Raw genomic sequence first — 18,270 nt, forward strand, 5'->3', positions numbered from 1 at the left:
GTCCACCCTCTGCCCCGGAAATAAAATCGAAGGATGCTCCCAAGTGGAAGGAAGACACACGTTTATTGCAGTCCCTCCTGCGGATGCTTGCAAGCCATCACTACGCAAATACAGTCGACAGCCCGGAGTCAGTTAGCCAAAAGCCAGCAAGCAAAGCACTGGCTCAAGCCCGCTTCATGCCAGCCATTCCCCACTGTGCCCTCCTCCCACCCCCCAACAGCAGCACAAGCCACAGCACACAGCAGGAAGTCAAATGCAAAACACACAATGGCTTCAGCGTTCTCAGTCCAAACTGTTAGTCCTGTTTTGCACACAGTCATAAATTACAAGGGGCCAAGGTCCTGAATCTTGGATCTTCAACCTGCCTGGACTGCAGGTCCCTGGTGGGGGACGTGGGGGAGAGACACTGGCCAAAACCCCTGGGGGACTTTGTGGAGCTGCCGCCTCTGGGAGCTCACCAGCGGGGCCTTGTGTGAGCTTCAGGAATCCTTTGTCCCCTCTAGCCCATGACAGGGTCTAAAATTCAGACCCCGTAGCCCTCTCTCCTAATTTGGCATCCTCAGCTTGGCCTTTGAGAATGCGCCGCCCTGAAGCTGAGGCCAAAGAGCGCGAAATGCAGGGGAGGCGAGCCCAGGATAGTGGGCCCATGCCATGCACTCTGGGCTGCCTTCCCTGGCTTGCCAGGTCCTCTGAGGGTGGCCCATGGCATCTTCAGAAACAGAAGTAGCACGGGCCTATCTTAAGGAATCACAGAGTTCAAAACAGAATCCAAGCCCAGGGTCCCAAGAAGAGGGACTCCAAGGAGAACACTTGGCACAAATGGCAGAGTTTTTATCAATTTTGCTAACTGTATTGAGCTCCCACCCCAGTACCATGGGGTTTCTCTATCCGTGGTCCCATGGCACTTTTGGCATTCCTCATCCTGGCTAGTGGCAGTGGGTGACAATGGTGGTACAATGACATAACCTTCACACTTCCCTACATGGGCACCCACCTTGTGGGCTGCAGCCTGCCCTCAACGATCTCACTTTACTCTCCAGAGAGGAACAGTTCCTGTATCTTTCCCCTTCCTACCACTAAGGAAAATGCTATCCACGTTGCTACCTTGCCATAAGTAGCAGTGGTCTTCAACAGAAGCCAGAATTCTGATCTTTATCCTTTTTTGCTAAGCACTAGACAAACACTGTCCTATCTCAGGCATGGAAACAACTTTATACTTTCTAACTCTATGGGGGTTTGTGTGGGCAACTAACCGTCCCAAATGGAGCACCAGTCCTTATGTACATGCCTCCTCTCTGCGACCCCATGAGCATCTTCCCAGAGCTATGGCCTCATGATGCCATATCCATGCACAGAGGCCAGAAACGCTCAGGGCAGGCAGGCCTGGAGCAGCCGGGAGCTGCCGGCCACACTCCTGTGATGCCCACTTTGCAGGATACCAACAAAGGGCAGAGTGGAGTTCCATGGGTAAAGCATGGAAGTCAGCATCACTCCGGGGGCAGGCTGGGCTGCTGCCCCCCTGCCCGGGACCCACAGGGGGCAATTACACACTGTCCCTGGTCCTCACAGCATCTGTCCTGTAGCAAGAGCACCAGCGCCCAAGATCAGGGGAGGGTGGGCATGAGGACTCAGGGGTCCTGCTGCCCAGCCCCAGGTACTGAAGACCCAGAAGGCAAACATGTTTCCCCTCCAGACAGGGGCAGCTTCTGCTGTACCGGGCTTCGACTCTTCTCAGCGATGACACTCGCCAGGAGCTGGGACTGAGGCCCTGCTGACTTCACGTCTTGTCGGTTTTGTTCTCGAATCTGTGAGGCAAGGGAAGGGGAGAGTGAGCTAGCTGTTGAGCATCAGCGTGTGGGGGGAGGGGGCATTCAGAGGGCATCCTGGTGTCTCGTGTGCCCTGTGACTAGGGTCTACAAAGGTCCTCCAGTGGGGGTGAGGGGCCTCTCTCCCCTATTTCTTGACACAGTGTGTCCTCTAAGAGACAAATGACCAGTTTGTAAAATACCGGATTATCATGAACTCTGAGGAGGTAACTGTAAGAGGTGAGGAGTGAGACGAGGCACAGGAGATCCTTGACGGGGATCCTCACGCTTCACTGAAGCCCCTGAGAAATTTCTTGACCATCACAAACTCCTGGCGCCACCCTACAACTACTGAATTGGAGTCCCTCCTTGGGGAGGAACAAGAGGATTGACCCGGGCACGTGCATTTTAAACCAACCTTGCAGAGGGTCCTTGAACCATATAGTAAGTCACTGCTCTGGGAGTGCACCCGACCTTTTGGAGGGGGTCTACTACAACCTAAGTTTTTAAAGTAACATGAGAAACGTGAGTGAGTGAACTGTAAAGCAAAGGTTGAGAGATAAATATAAAGGATTTTGAAATTTTGAAAATGAGCCAAAAGGAGAATAGCATAAAATTCACAAAAACTCAATTTGTGGGCCGGTTTTTTAGACGTATCTAATGTCTCACACAAGCCCTCTATATGTATGAGGGTTATTTAGGACCACGTTAAGTATAGAATTAGCACAGTGCTAGAGTTGGGCCCATAAATGGTCGTTTCTTTCCCCTAAGCGGAATCTGGGGTTTTGATAAGAAAGGTACATCCCAGAAAGTCAGCTCATATTTGTGGGACCTGAGATTGCTCCCCGCTTGGGGGAGAAGAGATGGTAAGAGAAGCAGCTCCCGTCTTACCTTGTTCCGCATGTCCAGCACTTCTTGGGGGTCGGTATAGAGAGGCACAAATTGGTTTGGGTTTTCGATCCGTATTGGCATGCCACTGCTGGATTTCTCCACCTCATCAGCCTTCATCCACTGAACACACACAAGGCCAGGGTAAGGCAAAGGAATAAATCACCATATCTTCCCCTATGGCCCACCCCTGAGATCTGGGCTAACCGGCCCCCCAAGGAAGGTCAGCAAGCCTATGCAAAGATGTTCTCTCTTCTTGGGCCTCCTTCAGGACTGTCTGTCTCCCAAAACAGAGATGAGGAACAAATGACCTGGTTGCCAAAGAAGGCCCCCAGATCAACAGTCAGCCATCAAGAGCGCTGGAGAGTGGGGCTCAGAACCTTGACAACCAATGTGACAAACAGGCAGCCACTTGAACTTTAGTATCATATGACTTAATGATTTTCAATTTTATTTACTTATTTAGAGGGAGAGAAAGATAGGGGGAGAGAGAGAGAGAGAGAGCAGGGGGACAGGGAGAGAGAGAATCTCAAGCAGACTCCACACGGAGCACGTAAAGCTTGATCTCACAACCCTGACTGAGATCATGACTCGAGCTGAAGAGTCCAGTGCCAACTGAGTCACCCAGGTGCCCTGACTTACTGATTTTAATTTGCAGGGCTTCATTTTTTTTTTTTTTTCTAATAAAGAGCTATCCTATTTGGCTTCCAGCTACTTTACTATTAATGAAACATCAAATTAGAGTTGATGTGTGCGTGTACTGGTGCGTGTGTGAGGGAGACAGAGAGAGAGAAAGAGACAGAGAGACAGAGAAGGTGGGGGAGGGAGGAGACAACTTAATAGAAATTAATATCCCACCCACTTTCTGGGTTTGCACCAGATGGACAGTCCAAATGTTGGATGCCCATGTACTTCCCAAAAGGACCCTGTAAAAGGGGGAGCAAGAAGCAAAAGCCAATTGCTCCTGGGTTTTGTGCTGTTGGGAGTGAGGTCCAGCCCCCTGGAGAAATTTCACCCCCTGGAGAAATTTGCTCCTCAGCCCCAAAACTCAGTGCAGAGTTGCAAGAAACTGGTGATCAGAGGCTCTATGGGCATGAGCAGCTGCTCCTAGATGCCCAAGAGGAAGCCCTAAAGGGAATAACCCAGCCCAAGGGATATTTGTTCTGTTCTCCTTTTAAAGCTGCTTGACTCACAGATGGAGCCACATGCCCTCCCTCCACCCCGATCTCCTCCTTACTGTGGTCTTGGGCCGGGGGGTGCCCATGCTCCTCTGGACCTCATCGGCCACATTGACCCGCAGGTAGGTGTTGGGCGTGTTGAGCCAACGGGTCTTCTCCTTCTGCTGCTTCTGGGCATGCTGCAGCAGGGTGGGCACCGGGGCACCGTCCTCCTCAAACACGAAGGCTGTGACAGTGGCTGGGATCTCCACCTCACTTTTGTGTTTGGTTTTCTCTTGAACAATGGGGTATCGGTACGGGTAGCCTGTTCTGTAACCCTAAAAAGGACAGAAACAGAACCACTTACTATGGGGAACATGGCCCCCACGCACATATCGCACACACACTTCGCCCTCCTTCTTTCTGAAGGACTCAGTTTAACCCAAAAACTCCATAACACAACGTCAGCCTTGCTGCTCCTTTGATGTGTTTCAGAATTGTTCCCTTCTCCTGGTCCCCCAGCCTCTTCCTTCGCCCCAACAAGCCCTCTGATCAGAGCTAAGAAAATCCCTAGAACCTTGCAGACCAGACAGACAAGGCTCCTTACCCTAACAGTGCTCCAATTTTCCATCTACTCCAGGGGTCCTTGGCCATGGCTACACACTGGGATCCTGGGCCCACCTCAGAGCGGCTGATTTCCAGTAGAGAGGGGTGTGATCTGGGCTGCAGGATTTTTAAAAGCCTTCCAGCTCTTTCTAACAGTCAACCCTCATTTTCTTGACTCCAAGACTTCTAAACCATTTCCTTCTTGGAACCCTGAAACTTGACTCAGGAACATCCTTGTATCCTAAACAGACCATGTCCCACAGAGATAGAAATGACTCCTGCTCAGTGAGAACATTCAGCCACCTTGACACCTCCTCCTATGATTCTTTCTTGGCTTTGCCTATCTTCTTCTTCTTTTTTTTTTATATATTAAAGAGATATTAAAATATTTTTCCAATTATAAATATAGACCTATCTAGAAAAATCAGGCAATATGGAAAAACATAAGAAAAAAGTGGGTTCTATTAAAAAAAAAATCTCATCCCCAGAGATAACCACTAAAAATCTTTCTGGTCATCTCTGTAAATAAATAAATATAAATATAAATATAAATATAAATATAAATATATATATATATATATGCATGTGTGTTAGCATATATATAATATATAACTACAGAATATATATAACTGGATAAAAATGGGACCATACTGCATAAGCAACTTTACAAGCTGTTTTTCTAGTTTATTGAGATTTTTTCCACATTACTGAACCTTTAATACATAGAAACCTTTATTTTTTAATGATTTAGTAAAAAGTAATTGATAGCACTGACACTTTGTCATTTTTAAAATATCATAAACTACTGTGAAATAATATCTTTATACATTTTTCTTTAGGCAAATCTATTTTCTTTCATTCTTTAAATTATTCTCTTCTTGAATTCCTAGAATAAAAAGTACCAGGCCAAAAGATATACATTAAAAGTTTTAATGTATTTACCATTTTCCCAAAATGTTGAGCCAATTTATACTTCTACCAGTTGGGCTGGAGTTCCCAGCTCTCATCTCCCTCCCATCTGCTGAATATTGCTGAGGTTTAAAAAAAAAAAAATCTTTGGGGGCACCTGGGTGGCTCAGTGGGTTAAGACCTCTGCCTTCCGCTCGGGTCGTGGTCCCAGGGTCCTGGGATCGAGCCCCAAGTCGGGCTCCCTGCTCAGCAGGGAGCCTGCTTCCCTCTCTCTCTCTGCCTTCCTCTCTGCCTACTTGTGATCTCTCTGTCAAATAAATAAATAAATATTTTTAAAAATTAAAAAAAAACTTTGGCAATCAGAAGGGTTAAAAGTAAAATCCTCCAATTTTTTAAATTCTTTTTTGATTAATAGTAAAACTAGACATTTTTAATGGCCACTTGAATGTCTTCCTTCGTAAACTGCTTGTGTTCTTGGTTCATTTTTCTGTTGAGATATTTATTGTTTTCACATTGATTCATAATACCTCCTTCTACATTAAGGATATTAATTTTTTGACTGTCACAGATGTTGCAGTATTTTCCTCCATAGTTTGTCTTTTAGCTTTATTTATGATGGGAGGGATAGTTTATAAAAATATACATTTTCCATTTAAATATAATCATATCTGTTAATATTTGCCATCATGATTTCACACTTTCCCACCATACCTGACAAGTTCTTTCCCAACACAAGAGCATCAAAAATATAAATCTTCTTTTTAATATCTATATGAATTTACTCTTTATGTTCAAAGTTTTGATAAATCAGGAATTCATCTTGTTGAAAGGAATGATCCACCTTATTTATTTCCCAAAGGGCCAGCAATCTTTCTCCCACTGCTTTATAAGATGCCTTCTTGCCGCATGTTAAATTCTCATCCATTTAGGATCTATTTCTGGATTCTCTAAGCTGTCCCACTGATTCCCCTGTTCATTCTGCCCTGGTGCCCCTCTGCTCTTCTGTTTAGTTGCTGAAGTTTTTCATGATTTACCTTGTGATGGGACAAGTATCCCTAATTACTTTTCTTTCTATAGGATTTCCTATCCATTCTGAAGTTCACTTGGAAAAACATTTTTGCTAAGTCCTCTGTGCTCCCCTCTCACTGAAGGAATTACACGGAGTTTATTAATTTGGAAAAGCAACCTCTTAACCCTATGGAATTTTCTAACCAACAGGAAATTGTGGCTCTTTATTAAATTCAGGTTTTCTCTTGATGCCTATTGGTAAAGAATTATGGTTTTCTTTAAATCAGTTCTGCTTCATGTTTTATGTTCCTTCTGCATTTGCAAATGGGCTATTTTCTCCCATTACTATATTTTCAAATATATTATATGTTGAGATGCAAAAAAGCTACTAATTTCTAAATACATTTTCATAACTACTTTAAAAAAATTTTTTTTATTTTTTTTAAAGATTTTATTTATTTGCCAGAGAGAGAGAGCAAGCGAGCACAGGCAGGCAGAGTGGCAGCAGAGGCAGAGGGAGAAGCAGGCTCCCCGCCGAGCAAGGAGCCCAATGTGGGACTCAAACCCAGGATGCTGGGATCATGACCTGAGCCAAAGGCAGCTGCTTAACCGACTGAGCCACCCAGGCGTCCCCATAACTGACTACTTTAAAAGGTACTCACTATTTCTAATATTTTTTCTCCGTTGACTCTGACATTTTATAGACATGTAACCATACTATCTAAACTGAATAGTAATTTTGTTTCCTTTTCAATATTTGTTTTATTTTTATACCTCACCACTTTAGATTGAATTCCAGTGTTATTCCAGAACAGTAATAAAAGTTTGGACAGCAAGAATCACTTGTTTTGTTTCAAAATTTAATGGAAATTTTTCTAGTGTTTTACTAGGATATTGACTCTTGTTTTGAGAAAAATATCATTTTCATCATGTCGAGTAAGTCTTCTCCTCTCTTAACAGCTATTATTTGTATAAAGTGACACTACCTTTTTATCAAATAATTTTTGATATTTATTAATGGCCAAAAGGTCCTTTGATGCACTAATATCATGAAATATATTTAAAAGATTTATGATATTAAACCATCCTTGAATACTAGGAATGAGCCTTCACTTGGTTTTTATGTATCATTATTATTCTAAGGTTATGCAAGATACTACCTGCTAGCTTCCATGCAGCACTTTTTATCGACTCAAAGCAAGATTGGTCTGAATGTGTTATAATTATTATGGTTTCATGTCCCACTTTCACTCTCTGAAACAATTTAAATGGCATAAGAATTGTCTGTATGTTGGGCGCCTGGGTGCCTCAGTTGGTTAAATACCTGCCTTTGGCTCAGGTCATGATCCTGGGGTCCTGGGATCAAGCCCCACGTCAGGCTCCTATTCCGTGGGGAGCCTGATTCTCCTTCTTCCTCTGCCTGCTGCTCCCCCTGCTTGTGCACACTCTCTCTCTCTCTCTCTCTCTCTCTCTCAAATAAATAAATACAATCTTTTAAAAAAGGGTTTTTTTGGTTTGTCTGTCTTCTTAAAGATTTGAAAGACTTCCCATATGAAACTGTCTGGCTCTGGTGCTTTATTTAGGCGTGGGTTACTTGGCACATGAATGTCAATGGGAACTGTATCTTCAAGGTGGGTTGTGTTTTTCATTAGTATAAAGTGACCCTCACAGTCAGCCTAGTAATAAGATAGGGATGGTTTGGAGGGACTGGAGGCAAGGAGAAAAAGATTAACTATTGCAATGACCTGGACACAATAAAGAGGGTCCAAGGTAGTAGCAGTGAGGAAGGGAACATGAATCAGATATAGAAACGGTCCAAGGATAGGTTTCATCTTCATTTCTCTGAGCAGTCAAAGAAGTTATGGTTTCTTCCTGCAACTAGCTTCTCATCGTGCACGCTTTCTTCTTGTTCTCCAACCGTCTCCTATTTATATGTCGTATTATCAACCAAATTGTTAGATTTTGTATCCTTTATTTTTTTTTAAAGATTTTATTTATTTATTTGACAGAGATCATAAGTAGGCAGAGAGGCAGGCAGAGGAGGAAGCAGGCTCCCTGCGGAGCAGAAAGCCCGATGGGACCATGACCCGAGCTGAAGGCAAGGGCTTTAACCCACTGAGCCACGCAGGTGCTCCAAGATTTTGTATCCTTAAAGCCCACCTAGACACATACCAGTTAACTCCTTACATGACTGATTCATTCAGTCATTATGACAGGGTGTTGTTCGAATGCTGCTCATCAGAATAAGGAAATTAGAGTATTATGTGGTTTCTACATTAAAGTCATGAGATAACAAAGGCAGAACTAACTATAAAAGAGTGAACTGTGCCACAATATAAGATGTCATCGACAGCCTTTAGAACGGGGGCGGTGAAGGCCATCATTTAAGAAACTCAATTACTATTAGAATGACCACAAATTCTGAGACAGTTGCCAATCAATGAGGCTTTAACAACTTCACCCTGATGCTGTTCTCATGCCCACATACTGCGTCCCCCCTGACTGGTTCCAGGGCACTGAGTCTCAACCAACTGGCTGGGAAGGGCAATGGCAGGAGACCCACCAGGTTGTCCAGCATCCTCATGAGGGCCTCAAACTCGTGCTCCCCCAGCCGGTTCTTCTGCATGGGCCCAAAGGTGCTCCCTGCCCACTGCACGGAGCCCACTTGGTGGGGTCGGTGCTTCTCCTCCAGGAGGATGAGGTTGTCCACTCCCCCAGCGCCGGACAGGGCAGAAACCTGCAGTGAAGAGCAGAAGGACCTCAGTATGCATGTGCGTGGATACATGTCCAGAAATGTGAGCTGTATTTGGCTTTTTCTTGCCCAGAGGAAAAGCTACTCCAAAGTTACTGGACATGGACCCACATTCAGGGAAAGAGGTCTTAGCAGTTTTTTCCTCATGTTAGTTCTTAGAAACTATAGAAGAGGAGGAAGAGCAAGTGTCAAACCTTAGGAATAAAGCAATACAGAGGGCTGAAAAGTTACCTGGGATACTGACCAACCTCAGTTTGTGATTATTTCTGGGGAGGGTGGGGAGTACGGTCAGAAAAGGCTCCAAAGGGGACTTCAATTCTTGTCAGTAATAAGTAAAAAGGCTTTTATTTTTTTGAATCTGAGTGGTGGGTAGTGGGTGTACATTATTCTTCTGCATCTTTCTGTGTGTTTGAAATATCTTCCCTTGCCTTTTTTTTTTTTTTTTTTTTTAAGCAAAAAGTCACTTGAAAGAAATAGGCTGGCTCCTCGGCCAATAAACCAGGAGAGTAGCCTGATGGCCCGAATGAGCTGGCCTAAAGGCAGAGCTCATCTTCCACAGCGGTACTGCTCAGTCGAGGAAACCCAGACGAAGAAGACACCTGAAGGGCTGGGAATACACAGCCAGGCCCCGTGGAGGGTCAAGAAGCTTCGCCGGTGCTCTTGGAGCGTTCGCTCCACTGTCTGGGCTCCTCAGCAAGGGGACAGAACAAGTGGCTGCTGGCGATGAGCTGAGTATTAGGACAAGAGGTGGGTGTATACAGCAGGTGATTTTAGAATGATCCTAGAAAACATTTATTAATCTAATTAATCATACCCATCTAATGGTACCTTCTGTCTACTCAGATATAATTGGTTATGATTTGGCATCCAGGGTGAGACCAGCAAGAGGGAGAGAGCGTGGTTTCCGAGTCTTCTCGGCAGGGAGCCAGGTGTCCTGTGCTGCAATCAGATTAATATTTGATATCTCCTGTAAGCCTACTTATTACAGGAGAAGGATTTGATTATATAAACTTCCAGTGTTCCCGTTTTTACTGAAAAGGAAAGGATGCAATTGAGCTTGCTGGCCGACATGCATCTATGAGCCCGTGAGGACCCGTCACACACCCCCAGAGCGTGTTAGATCCACCAGTGTAACAAATGGCTCCTATGAGACTTCCTGGAGGTCAGCCAGGCCACCTTTGCAAGGTGACCCCTGTCACGCTGTGAAGAGGTGGAAGCAAGAACACTCATTTGGGCTGCATTTTTATCTGGCAAAGGTGGAGACTTGAATAGTCATTGATGCCATCTTCCCACCAAAGCTAAGGGTCCTTGTCCAGTATCCCTGGAAGATAGCCAGCTGCATGCTTAGTGAGGCAGCCTACTACACTGTTGTCCAAACGTTTGAAGGGTTACGGTGAGTTGATACAGATTACAGAGTGTAAATCCACCTTTTTGCTATGTTCGTTCACTAATTCCGGTTTGGGCCTCCGTTGCCATGTTTTCTCATGCCGAAGTCCTGCGTCCTCCAGAGGCTGAGTGCGAGGGAATGCACTCTCAATGGCAGCCAATCCCAGATGGTAGATCCATTACCTGGTTCATCCCAGACCCTCACCTGGCCAAGGCGGGGCTTGGGACCCTGGAATCCTGACTTGCAGTGCTGACTGTCAGCTGATCTTTCCCGCAGACCCTCATCTCCCCCCGCTCTAGGCAGTGCAGTGTAGTGTTTAAGAACATGGACTTGGACACAGGCTGCCTGGGTTTGACTCCTGGCACTGACACTTACTAGCTGTGTGACCTGAAACAGCTATTTACCCTCTCTGTGCCTGTTTTCTCATCTGTAAAATGAAAAAAATAGTAGTATCTACCTTATGAGCATTATGGAGGGTGATAATTGTAAAGCATGTAAGAGCACCTGGTGCAGAGAGTGCCACGTCAGTGTTTATGATCAATATATGCAGAGGTTTTACTATGAAAGAAACGATGTGCCCAGGGGACTAGTCATTCACGGAGGAGAGAACTGCCCACATTCTTACAAGAGCTGGGCCTCCTCCCACCTCCCTCTTCCCCCATCAGTTTCCATGGCAATGGGGAGCAGATGGAGAAGAATTGCCTGAGCAAGTCTGCTCTGTAAGCAGAGCAGGGAGCTGCCTCTCTCAGCTGGGGTGACCCAGTTTCCTAGAACCCCAGACCGATGGAGAGCGATGAGAACACTGTCCCCTGAAGAACGGACTAGGCTCTTAGCCTTGAACCACTAAAATGACCACAGCCACGTATGCTTGTCGGCCAAGGTCAGTGAGGGAGAAAAGGAGGCCCACGATGGAAACAGAATGTCAGTGGAGGCTGTTCAAACAGAAATGAGCCTGGCCAGGGGCTGCCATCCCAATAGCATCTGCAGACTGCTAGCCCCTGTGGTCACCCATGCCCTAAACCACACACACCTCTGGTCTAATCTGGCCTGTTCTGCTTCTACACTCTCCAGCTTCCTTTCTCTCTCTAGAAGCCTCCCTGAAGCCAAAAAGAGCCATGGGTGCTTTTCTGGGGGTTATTTGCTTCCATCGCCTGATGCACTTTAACAAGGTCCCATGGAATGAGTCCTGACTGAAAACAAAGTGACAGCAGGCAGGGCCAAGAGAAGCCGCTGGGGCTGTTGGGGCCGGTGCCTGGCAGCTCTGCGCTTTCATCTCCCCAGCTGCTAGACGGCCATCCTGCCTTTGGTTAAACAGTACAGAGGCCATTTCTCAGTGTAGAGAGCCATCCCCCCCCCACATGGGGGGGAGGCAGAGGATCTCCCACCATTCTTTTTCAGGCCATGCTGTCTTTGCAAAGCTGTAAGAACTATTTTCTCGTGGAAACCTCTTCTTTAGAAGGAAGATGGGGGGGACTCATTAGAGCGCAGATATGGGGAAAAGAAAGAGTCTGCCAGGTTCTAACATCAGTCAGGGGTAAGAGCTCAGGGCCCACCTTTGGTTGGGGCAGGGAGGCCGCTGCATCAGAAAGGAACTGCTTTGATCCTGGTTTTCCCTTCTCCACCTTCTGTTCTGACTACTGCTGTCTAGGGGGATGGAGCAGTCTCATCCCACTTCTAACACCTCTTCATCATTGTCTTAACAACTGTCCTCTCAACATACACAATTAAAAACTATTGAGAAAGGTGCCACTTGCAGAATTCTCATTCCATGGGAATTACAGAACCTCCACTAGCAATACCTCTGGGATTATCCCATTCTTTCCCCTGTCCTACAACTCCTAAAACAAAGGCAGGCCTTCCGCCTGGGGCACTGCTCTGCCCAGACCAGCCAGGGGAGGGCAGACAGGACACCCAAGGACCTTGCAGAGGACTGACTCATCCTGGAGCACTTAGCTTTCCCTTCTGTCAACTGAGTCCTTAAAATACCATCAGCAACACCTCTCCTTATTTGAAAGGCCCCAACCTCACAAGGACCCCATAGGCCCCCGATATCCAGCTGAGGAAACAACAGACTGTGGAAAGCAATTCCCTGACCCAAAGACACATATTCCAGAGCTGGGAAGGATGGTGAGTGCCTTCAGCTGGCAAGACCCCCTTACTCACCCCTGCCAGCTTGCCACACTGAAGGGGGCATGTGTTTGGCTTATGTAACACCCCCTTGTTATCTGGCAAAGCTATAGGATTTGTGTTTTCCTATTGCTTTTCCACCCATTTCTTTAGGGGTCCCATGGCTGCTGACAATCCCCACCCACCCTCCACCCCATCCCCGACTAGTTAGGAGAACCTCCTGATGGGCTCCCTGGATGTTATGCTGGGGGTTCCTGGTGTTCAGGGTTGCCATGTGTAACTTCACCCCTTTCTGGGCCAGACCATGTTCATGGTCTTTTCAAACTACACCCTCCAGACAAAAAAAAAGAAAAGACCAACCTATGACGTGGTGTCTATCTGGCATAGCTAGATGTAACAATTATATCCCAGGTAACACTTAAGGGTAAGAACTGTTATATCCCCTATTACGATTTCTCCGACGCTCCAACTGATGGACCTGGGGAGCTCCCTGTCCCAGGCACTGCCCCCCAAGAGGAGGGTACTGGTTGTTAGGCAACAGTGATGAATATTTTAAAGTTACAAAACTGATCATAAGTGTGAATCTTTAGAAGGATAAGATGGTGCCAAGGCAGAGAAATAGGGCAAGGCTTTTAGAGGGCTGGCTCCCAGGACTCCTTAAATCACGGCCGGGGGGGCCTCTGCCAGAGCCATGCCAGGGCCCCCTCCCCAGGGGACCTTGCTCACCTGTATCTCACACGCAGCCTGCAGGTGGAAGATCTTATAAAACGCCTCCTCCACAGTGTCACCTAGAGCAACCACGCCATGGTTTCTTAGCACCAGGATCTACAGAGGAACAAATGGCCAATTAAAACTTCAAGCTGTTTAAACTTTAGTGAAGAAGGAGAGATCTTTCATTTACTCCAGATCAGTTTCCATATCCACTCCCAAAGCATGCCCTCAACTCCTTGTTCATTCTTCCCATACAAACACCCCAGTGCTACCCCACATGTGATGCTAACCCTAAGCAACCTCCCTAACAAATAGAAGATGCTTTTTATTTTATTAATTTATTTTTTAAAAAGATTTTATTTATTTGACAGAGAGGGACACAGTGAGAGAGGGAACACAAGAAAGGGGAATGGGAGAGGGAGAAGCAGGCTTCCCGCAGAGCAGGGAGCCCAATGCGGGGCTCCATCCCAGGATCAGTTCAGGATCATGAACTGAGCAGAAGGCAGCCACTTAATGACTAAGCCACCTAGGTGCCCCTAGAAGATGCTTTTTAAAACAGAGACTAGAGAGCTTGGTGGATCTCTTTGGGCTATCCCTGGATTTTTAGGCCTTGGAGAACTTCGAAGTCTGAAAAACTGGTGTCTGTGTTAAAGTGAATGAAATTACTTCATGTCCAATAGAAGGGTCTAACCTCAAAAGCAAGCTCTTGCTCCTGTGACTTAGTTGGCTTGGAAATCAGAACCCAAGAGGGTGGCTCTCTGCAGGGTGGCCCTGCAGAGACAGGTGAGTCCTGTCAGCTCTCTGGACCTCAAGTCTCCTCTCCATGAGCTCAGTGAGGCCCCAGTAGCTCTAAAATCCTACACCTCTGTGAAGGAGGCAATAGTGACCTTCTACTCTAACTCTCTGGTTTTTCAGAAGAGGAGACAGAAGCCTAAAGAAATCAAAAGGGTCCCAGCTAATCAGGGGCAGAATCAGAACTAGAACCCAGGTGTTCTCACTGTTGGAACAACGTTTGTGACTCTGCCAGGAACAGGCAGACAAAAGGGAAAGAAGCAGAAATGAGTTTATACCAAGAGCCTGACTCCCCAAAATTCAGATCAGAAACTGTTTTCTTGATTGGTCTTATCCTCATGAACTCCCTGAAACCAGGTGACGCCTGTCCAGCAGCAGGGACACAGACCCGGGCTGAGGCCTACTGGCCTCATCATCTCATCGTCTCGTGCTGAAACAGCTGGAGGTTTTTCCTCTCAAGTGCCAGAGAAATGGAAAGAGAGGAGGACTCTGGCCTAAAAAGATTTTGCAGATAGTAAATGCCCCATCTCTGAAATTCTTGTAGCATTTCACAGATGTGAACATCTCCTCCCTCTCCGGGCACTACTAATGAGGCTTTAGGGAATGTGGGAGAGAGTGGTGGGGTTTCTCCTCTGTGTCAGAGATGGGAAGGCGGAGGCTCCCAGACTGGAAATGACTCAGGCAGTGAGTGCCTTTCGAGGACAGAGTCAAGTGTCCATCAACCTAAGCTCAGCTTCAGAAATTCCCATACTAAGCTGCCTACCCCTGACGATGTGCTGTGAAGAAATAAGTCTTTAGATTTAAGCCAAACAATACGAGATTCTGTTTTTCTCTATCAAGTTAGCAAAAGAAAAAAAAGTGGTGGGGCGCCTGGGTGGCTCAGTGGGTTAAGCCTCTGCCTTCGGCTCGGGTCATGATCTCAGGGTCCTGGGATCAAGTCCCACATCGGGCTCTCTGCTCAACAGGGAGCCTGCTTCCCGCCCCGCTCTGTCTGCCTCTCTGCTTGCTTGTGATCTCTGTCTGTCAAATAAATAAATAAAATCTTTTTAAAAAAAGAGTGGTAACACTCAAGTTTGGGGAGACTGCAGGGAAGCAGCATTCTCATAACTAGATTCTGGGGGAGGAGAGGGCAATGTGCCTACAGGAAGTAAGAGTTCTAAAATGTGTATCCCTAGGAATGTATCCCAAGGAAATGATCTCAAGCACTTACAGAGATTCAGCTAAGAGGATTTTCATCCTGTGTTGTTTACATCAAGGAACCTTCCAGTGTCCAATCACAGAGGACTGTTAAGGTAAATGGTGACACAGCCATTTATATGATGAGATATAACCTAATGATTTAAAATAGTGATTTAGGGGCGCCTGGGTGGCTCAGTGTGTTAAAGCCTCTACCTTCGGCTCAGGTCATGATCCCAGGGTGCTGGGATCGAGCCCTGCATTGGGGTCTCTGCTCAGCGGCGAGCCTGCTTCCTTCTCTCTCTCTGCCTGCCTCTCTGCCTGCTTGTGATCTCTGTCTGTCAAATAAATAAATAAAATCTTAAAATAGTGATTTGGAAAATATTTAATAATATGCAAAGGTGTTTACTGGATATTACTAAGGGAAAAAAGGAAAATAATTTTATGTTCTTAGTTTGCTAAAGATATGTGAATGCTTGTGGAATGCGCGCCAAAATCTCGGGATAATGGGATAAAGAATTTCATTTCACTTTTTTGTTTACGTGCAACTTCTACACATTGTCCACTGAACACATGTCACTCATGAGGTAGGCTTTGGGCAATCCCACCCGAGTGTCTTCCCGCAACAGCTGAGCAAACCTTGCAGGTGGGTCCAAGGCACTTCTGCAGGCTGATTCGATCCGCTTCCTGCTCCATCCCACCATTGAAGTCATAATAGGCCATGTCCCCCACTAGCAGGGCATTGTGGGAGACAGGCAGGAGGCCACACTTCATAGCCGACACCTTTAGTGAGACAATGGAAGTGTCAGCACCCGCAGCTCCCCCATCCCGTCTCTGCCCTTTCCTCAGAGTGGCACAGCCAGGCTCTCCTCTGGGGACCAGTGGGCTTGGGAGCAAGCCCTCAAGAAAGGCACTGCCCTTTGACTCTGCTGCACCTGGCTGGGCTCTGGCTTTCTGTCTGCTTCCTCTGATGTCTTTCCATCACCATTTTGACAGTAGCTATATCAATATACCTCTCTCTAAAATTGCTACAAAGAATGCCTTTGAGAAAGCTAGTGCTGCTGCCCACCCCCCTGCTTTTCTCTTGTCCTAGGACTCTGGGAAGAGGTTGGGGGTAGTGGGGCTACCTAGCACCAGGCTGGAGTGAAGCAGGGTCTAGGGGCCTCTGGGGTGAGCTTGTGGAAATCCTCAGCCTTGAGGTCAGTGCGGAAAGAGGGAGACCCATTGAGAGGTCCCCTTTGACTAGTGACAGGGCAACAAGAGTGCCAGGGAATAGGGTTAAAATCCAGGCTCCATACCCTGCCTTTTATTAAAAGCAAGGAGCATGGAGAGGTTTAGGAGAGCCTCTTGCTTTTGTTCCCTCATTCTGCCCCATGAGTAAGCCAGGGCTCTGCAGAAATGGATACTCAGCACAAACAGATCATTCAGTCTTGGCCAAATTCTGGAAAATCTGCTTGCTCATAACTGGTGTGCTTTGCAGAAAAACCCTGAGCCAATGAGCAGTCCACTCTGCTCGTGCAGGGGTAAGGCCTAGAAGTCAGTAAGATGGGTTGAAGGTTGAGAGGACACCCAGACCTGCTTGGTTGTTGCCTTTCCAAGTGACATTACAGTGCTTTATTGCCAGAGACTCTGAGGGGACAACCTGATCCTTAAAGGTATTCCTTCTGCTCTGAGTTTTCCTTGCTCCTGTCCTCAGCTCGCAGCCTACCCCGGGCTATGAAAAGTGGACAAGTCCAGGTTCCCACCATCTTATGTTTTATCAAGCTCTCTCCTCACCAGAGCCTGGGCTGGGGGTGGGGGTTGGGGCAGGTGCCATCCCTCAGTCTGGTAGGACTGGGCTGAGTGGAAACATAAGAGGTGCTGTCACTCGGGTAAGTGGGATTTGTGAGTGTATGTATTGGGGGGAGGGGGACACAGTAGAGCAAACACTGCATATCTTTGCCTCATGTCCCCAGATGAATACTTCTGTGCTTAGAAAAATGGAGAGGATTAGGGTGACCACACTGGATGTTTCCCCTCCTCACCTTGTCCTGAGTTCCAGGAAAACGTTCCAGAACTGTTTTAAATAAGGAGATTGACACTAGCTTGGGGAGGCTTAAGTCTTTCATCAGGGAGCCCCTCAGAGAAGCAGGCAGCATGGGCCTGCTGCCAGCCTTGGGGACAGAAATGCTGGCCTGGGAGCGGACACTCACGGCGGCAGTGGCTGGTGTGTGCAGATGGATGACACAGCGCACGTCGGGTCTGGCTGCGTAGATCGCCGAGTGCAGACAGAAGCCCGTGGTATCCACGGGGAAGCAGCTGCTGCCTTTCTCTACCACCTCTCCCAGGATGTTCACCTTGATCTGGACAGGGAAGAGAAACTCAGAGGCACAGGGTGGGGACAGGGTGGGGGCAGGGGGGGGGGGGGGGGGGAAACGCACTCAGGACTCTCCCAGGAGGTGGGCCATACCCACTCTCTCCAGGATTGAGGAGCAGGCTAACAGGAGAGTTGGCTGAGTATAATTCAGCAGCGAAAACGCTAGAGTGGAGTTTCTCAAACTTGACTGGGTATAAGAATCACCTAGAGATCCAGTCAAAATGCAGATTCTCTGCAAACTGGGGTGGCCACCCTGGAGAACAGTATGGAGGTTCCTCAGAAAGTTAAAACTAGAACTAACCTATGATCTAGCAATTGCACTACTAGACATTTACCCAAAGGATACAAAAATACAGATTTGAAGGGGCACGATAGTCAAACTATGGAGACAGCGCAAATGTCCATCGACTGATGAATAAAGATGTGAAGTGTGTGTGTGTGTGTGTGTGTGTGTGTGTGTGTGTGTGTGTGAACACCACTGCCTTACTATGTTGAGGGCCAGCCAGAACCACCAGATGTGTACACACACACACACACACACACACACACACACACACACACACAGTGAAATATTTCTCAGCCATCAAAAAGAATGA

The 18,270-nt window shown here is 46.9% G+C and overlaps 1 protein-coding gene across 1 annotated transcript in view; it reads right to left on the bottom strand.

Annotated features, from left to right (window-relative positions):
• Positions 1-18,270, bottom strand: part of LOC111148063 (adducin 2) — a 98,704-nt gene that overhangs the window by 8,101 nt on the left and 72,333 nt on the right. The window contains exons 7-13 of the mRNA XM_022504437.1: positions 17,511-17,660; positions 15,958-16,101; positions 13,366-13,464; positions 8,937-9,110; positions 3,931-4,188; positions 2,697-2,816; positions 1,716-1,805 (exon numbers count right to left, since the gene is read on the bottom strand). Of these exons, the coding sequence (XP_022360145.1) occupies positions 1,716-1,805; positions 2,697-2,816; positions 3,931-4,188; positions 8,937-9,110; positions 13,366-13,464; positions 15,958-16,101; positions 17,511-17,660 (1,035 nt within the window). The remainder of the gene's footprint in view (positions 1-1,715; positions 1,806-2,696; positions 2,817-3,930; positions 4,189-8,936; positions 9,111-13,365; positions 13,465-15,957; positions 16,102-17,510; positions 17,661-18,270) is intronic.

This window comes from Enhydra lutris, unplaced genomic scaffold, assembly GCF_002288905.1.
Source record: "Enhydra lutris kenyoni isolate GAN:26980312 unplaced genomic scaffold, ASM228890v2 scaffoldscaffold18, whole genome shotgun sequence".
In the NCBI taxonomy this organism is placed as follows: Eukaryota; Metazoa; Chordata; class Mammalia; order Carnivora; family Mustelidae; genus Enhydra; species Enhydra lutris.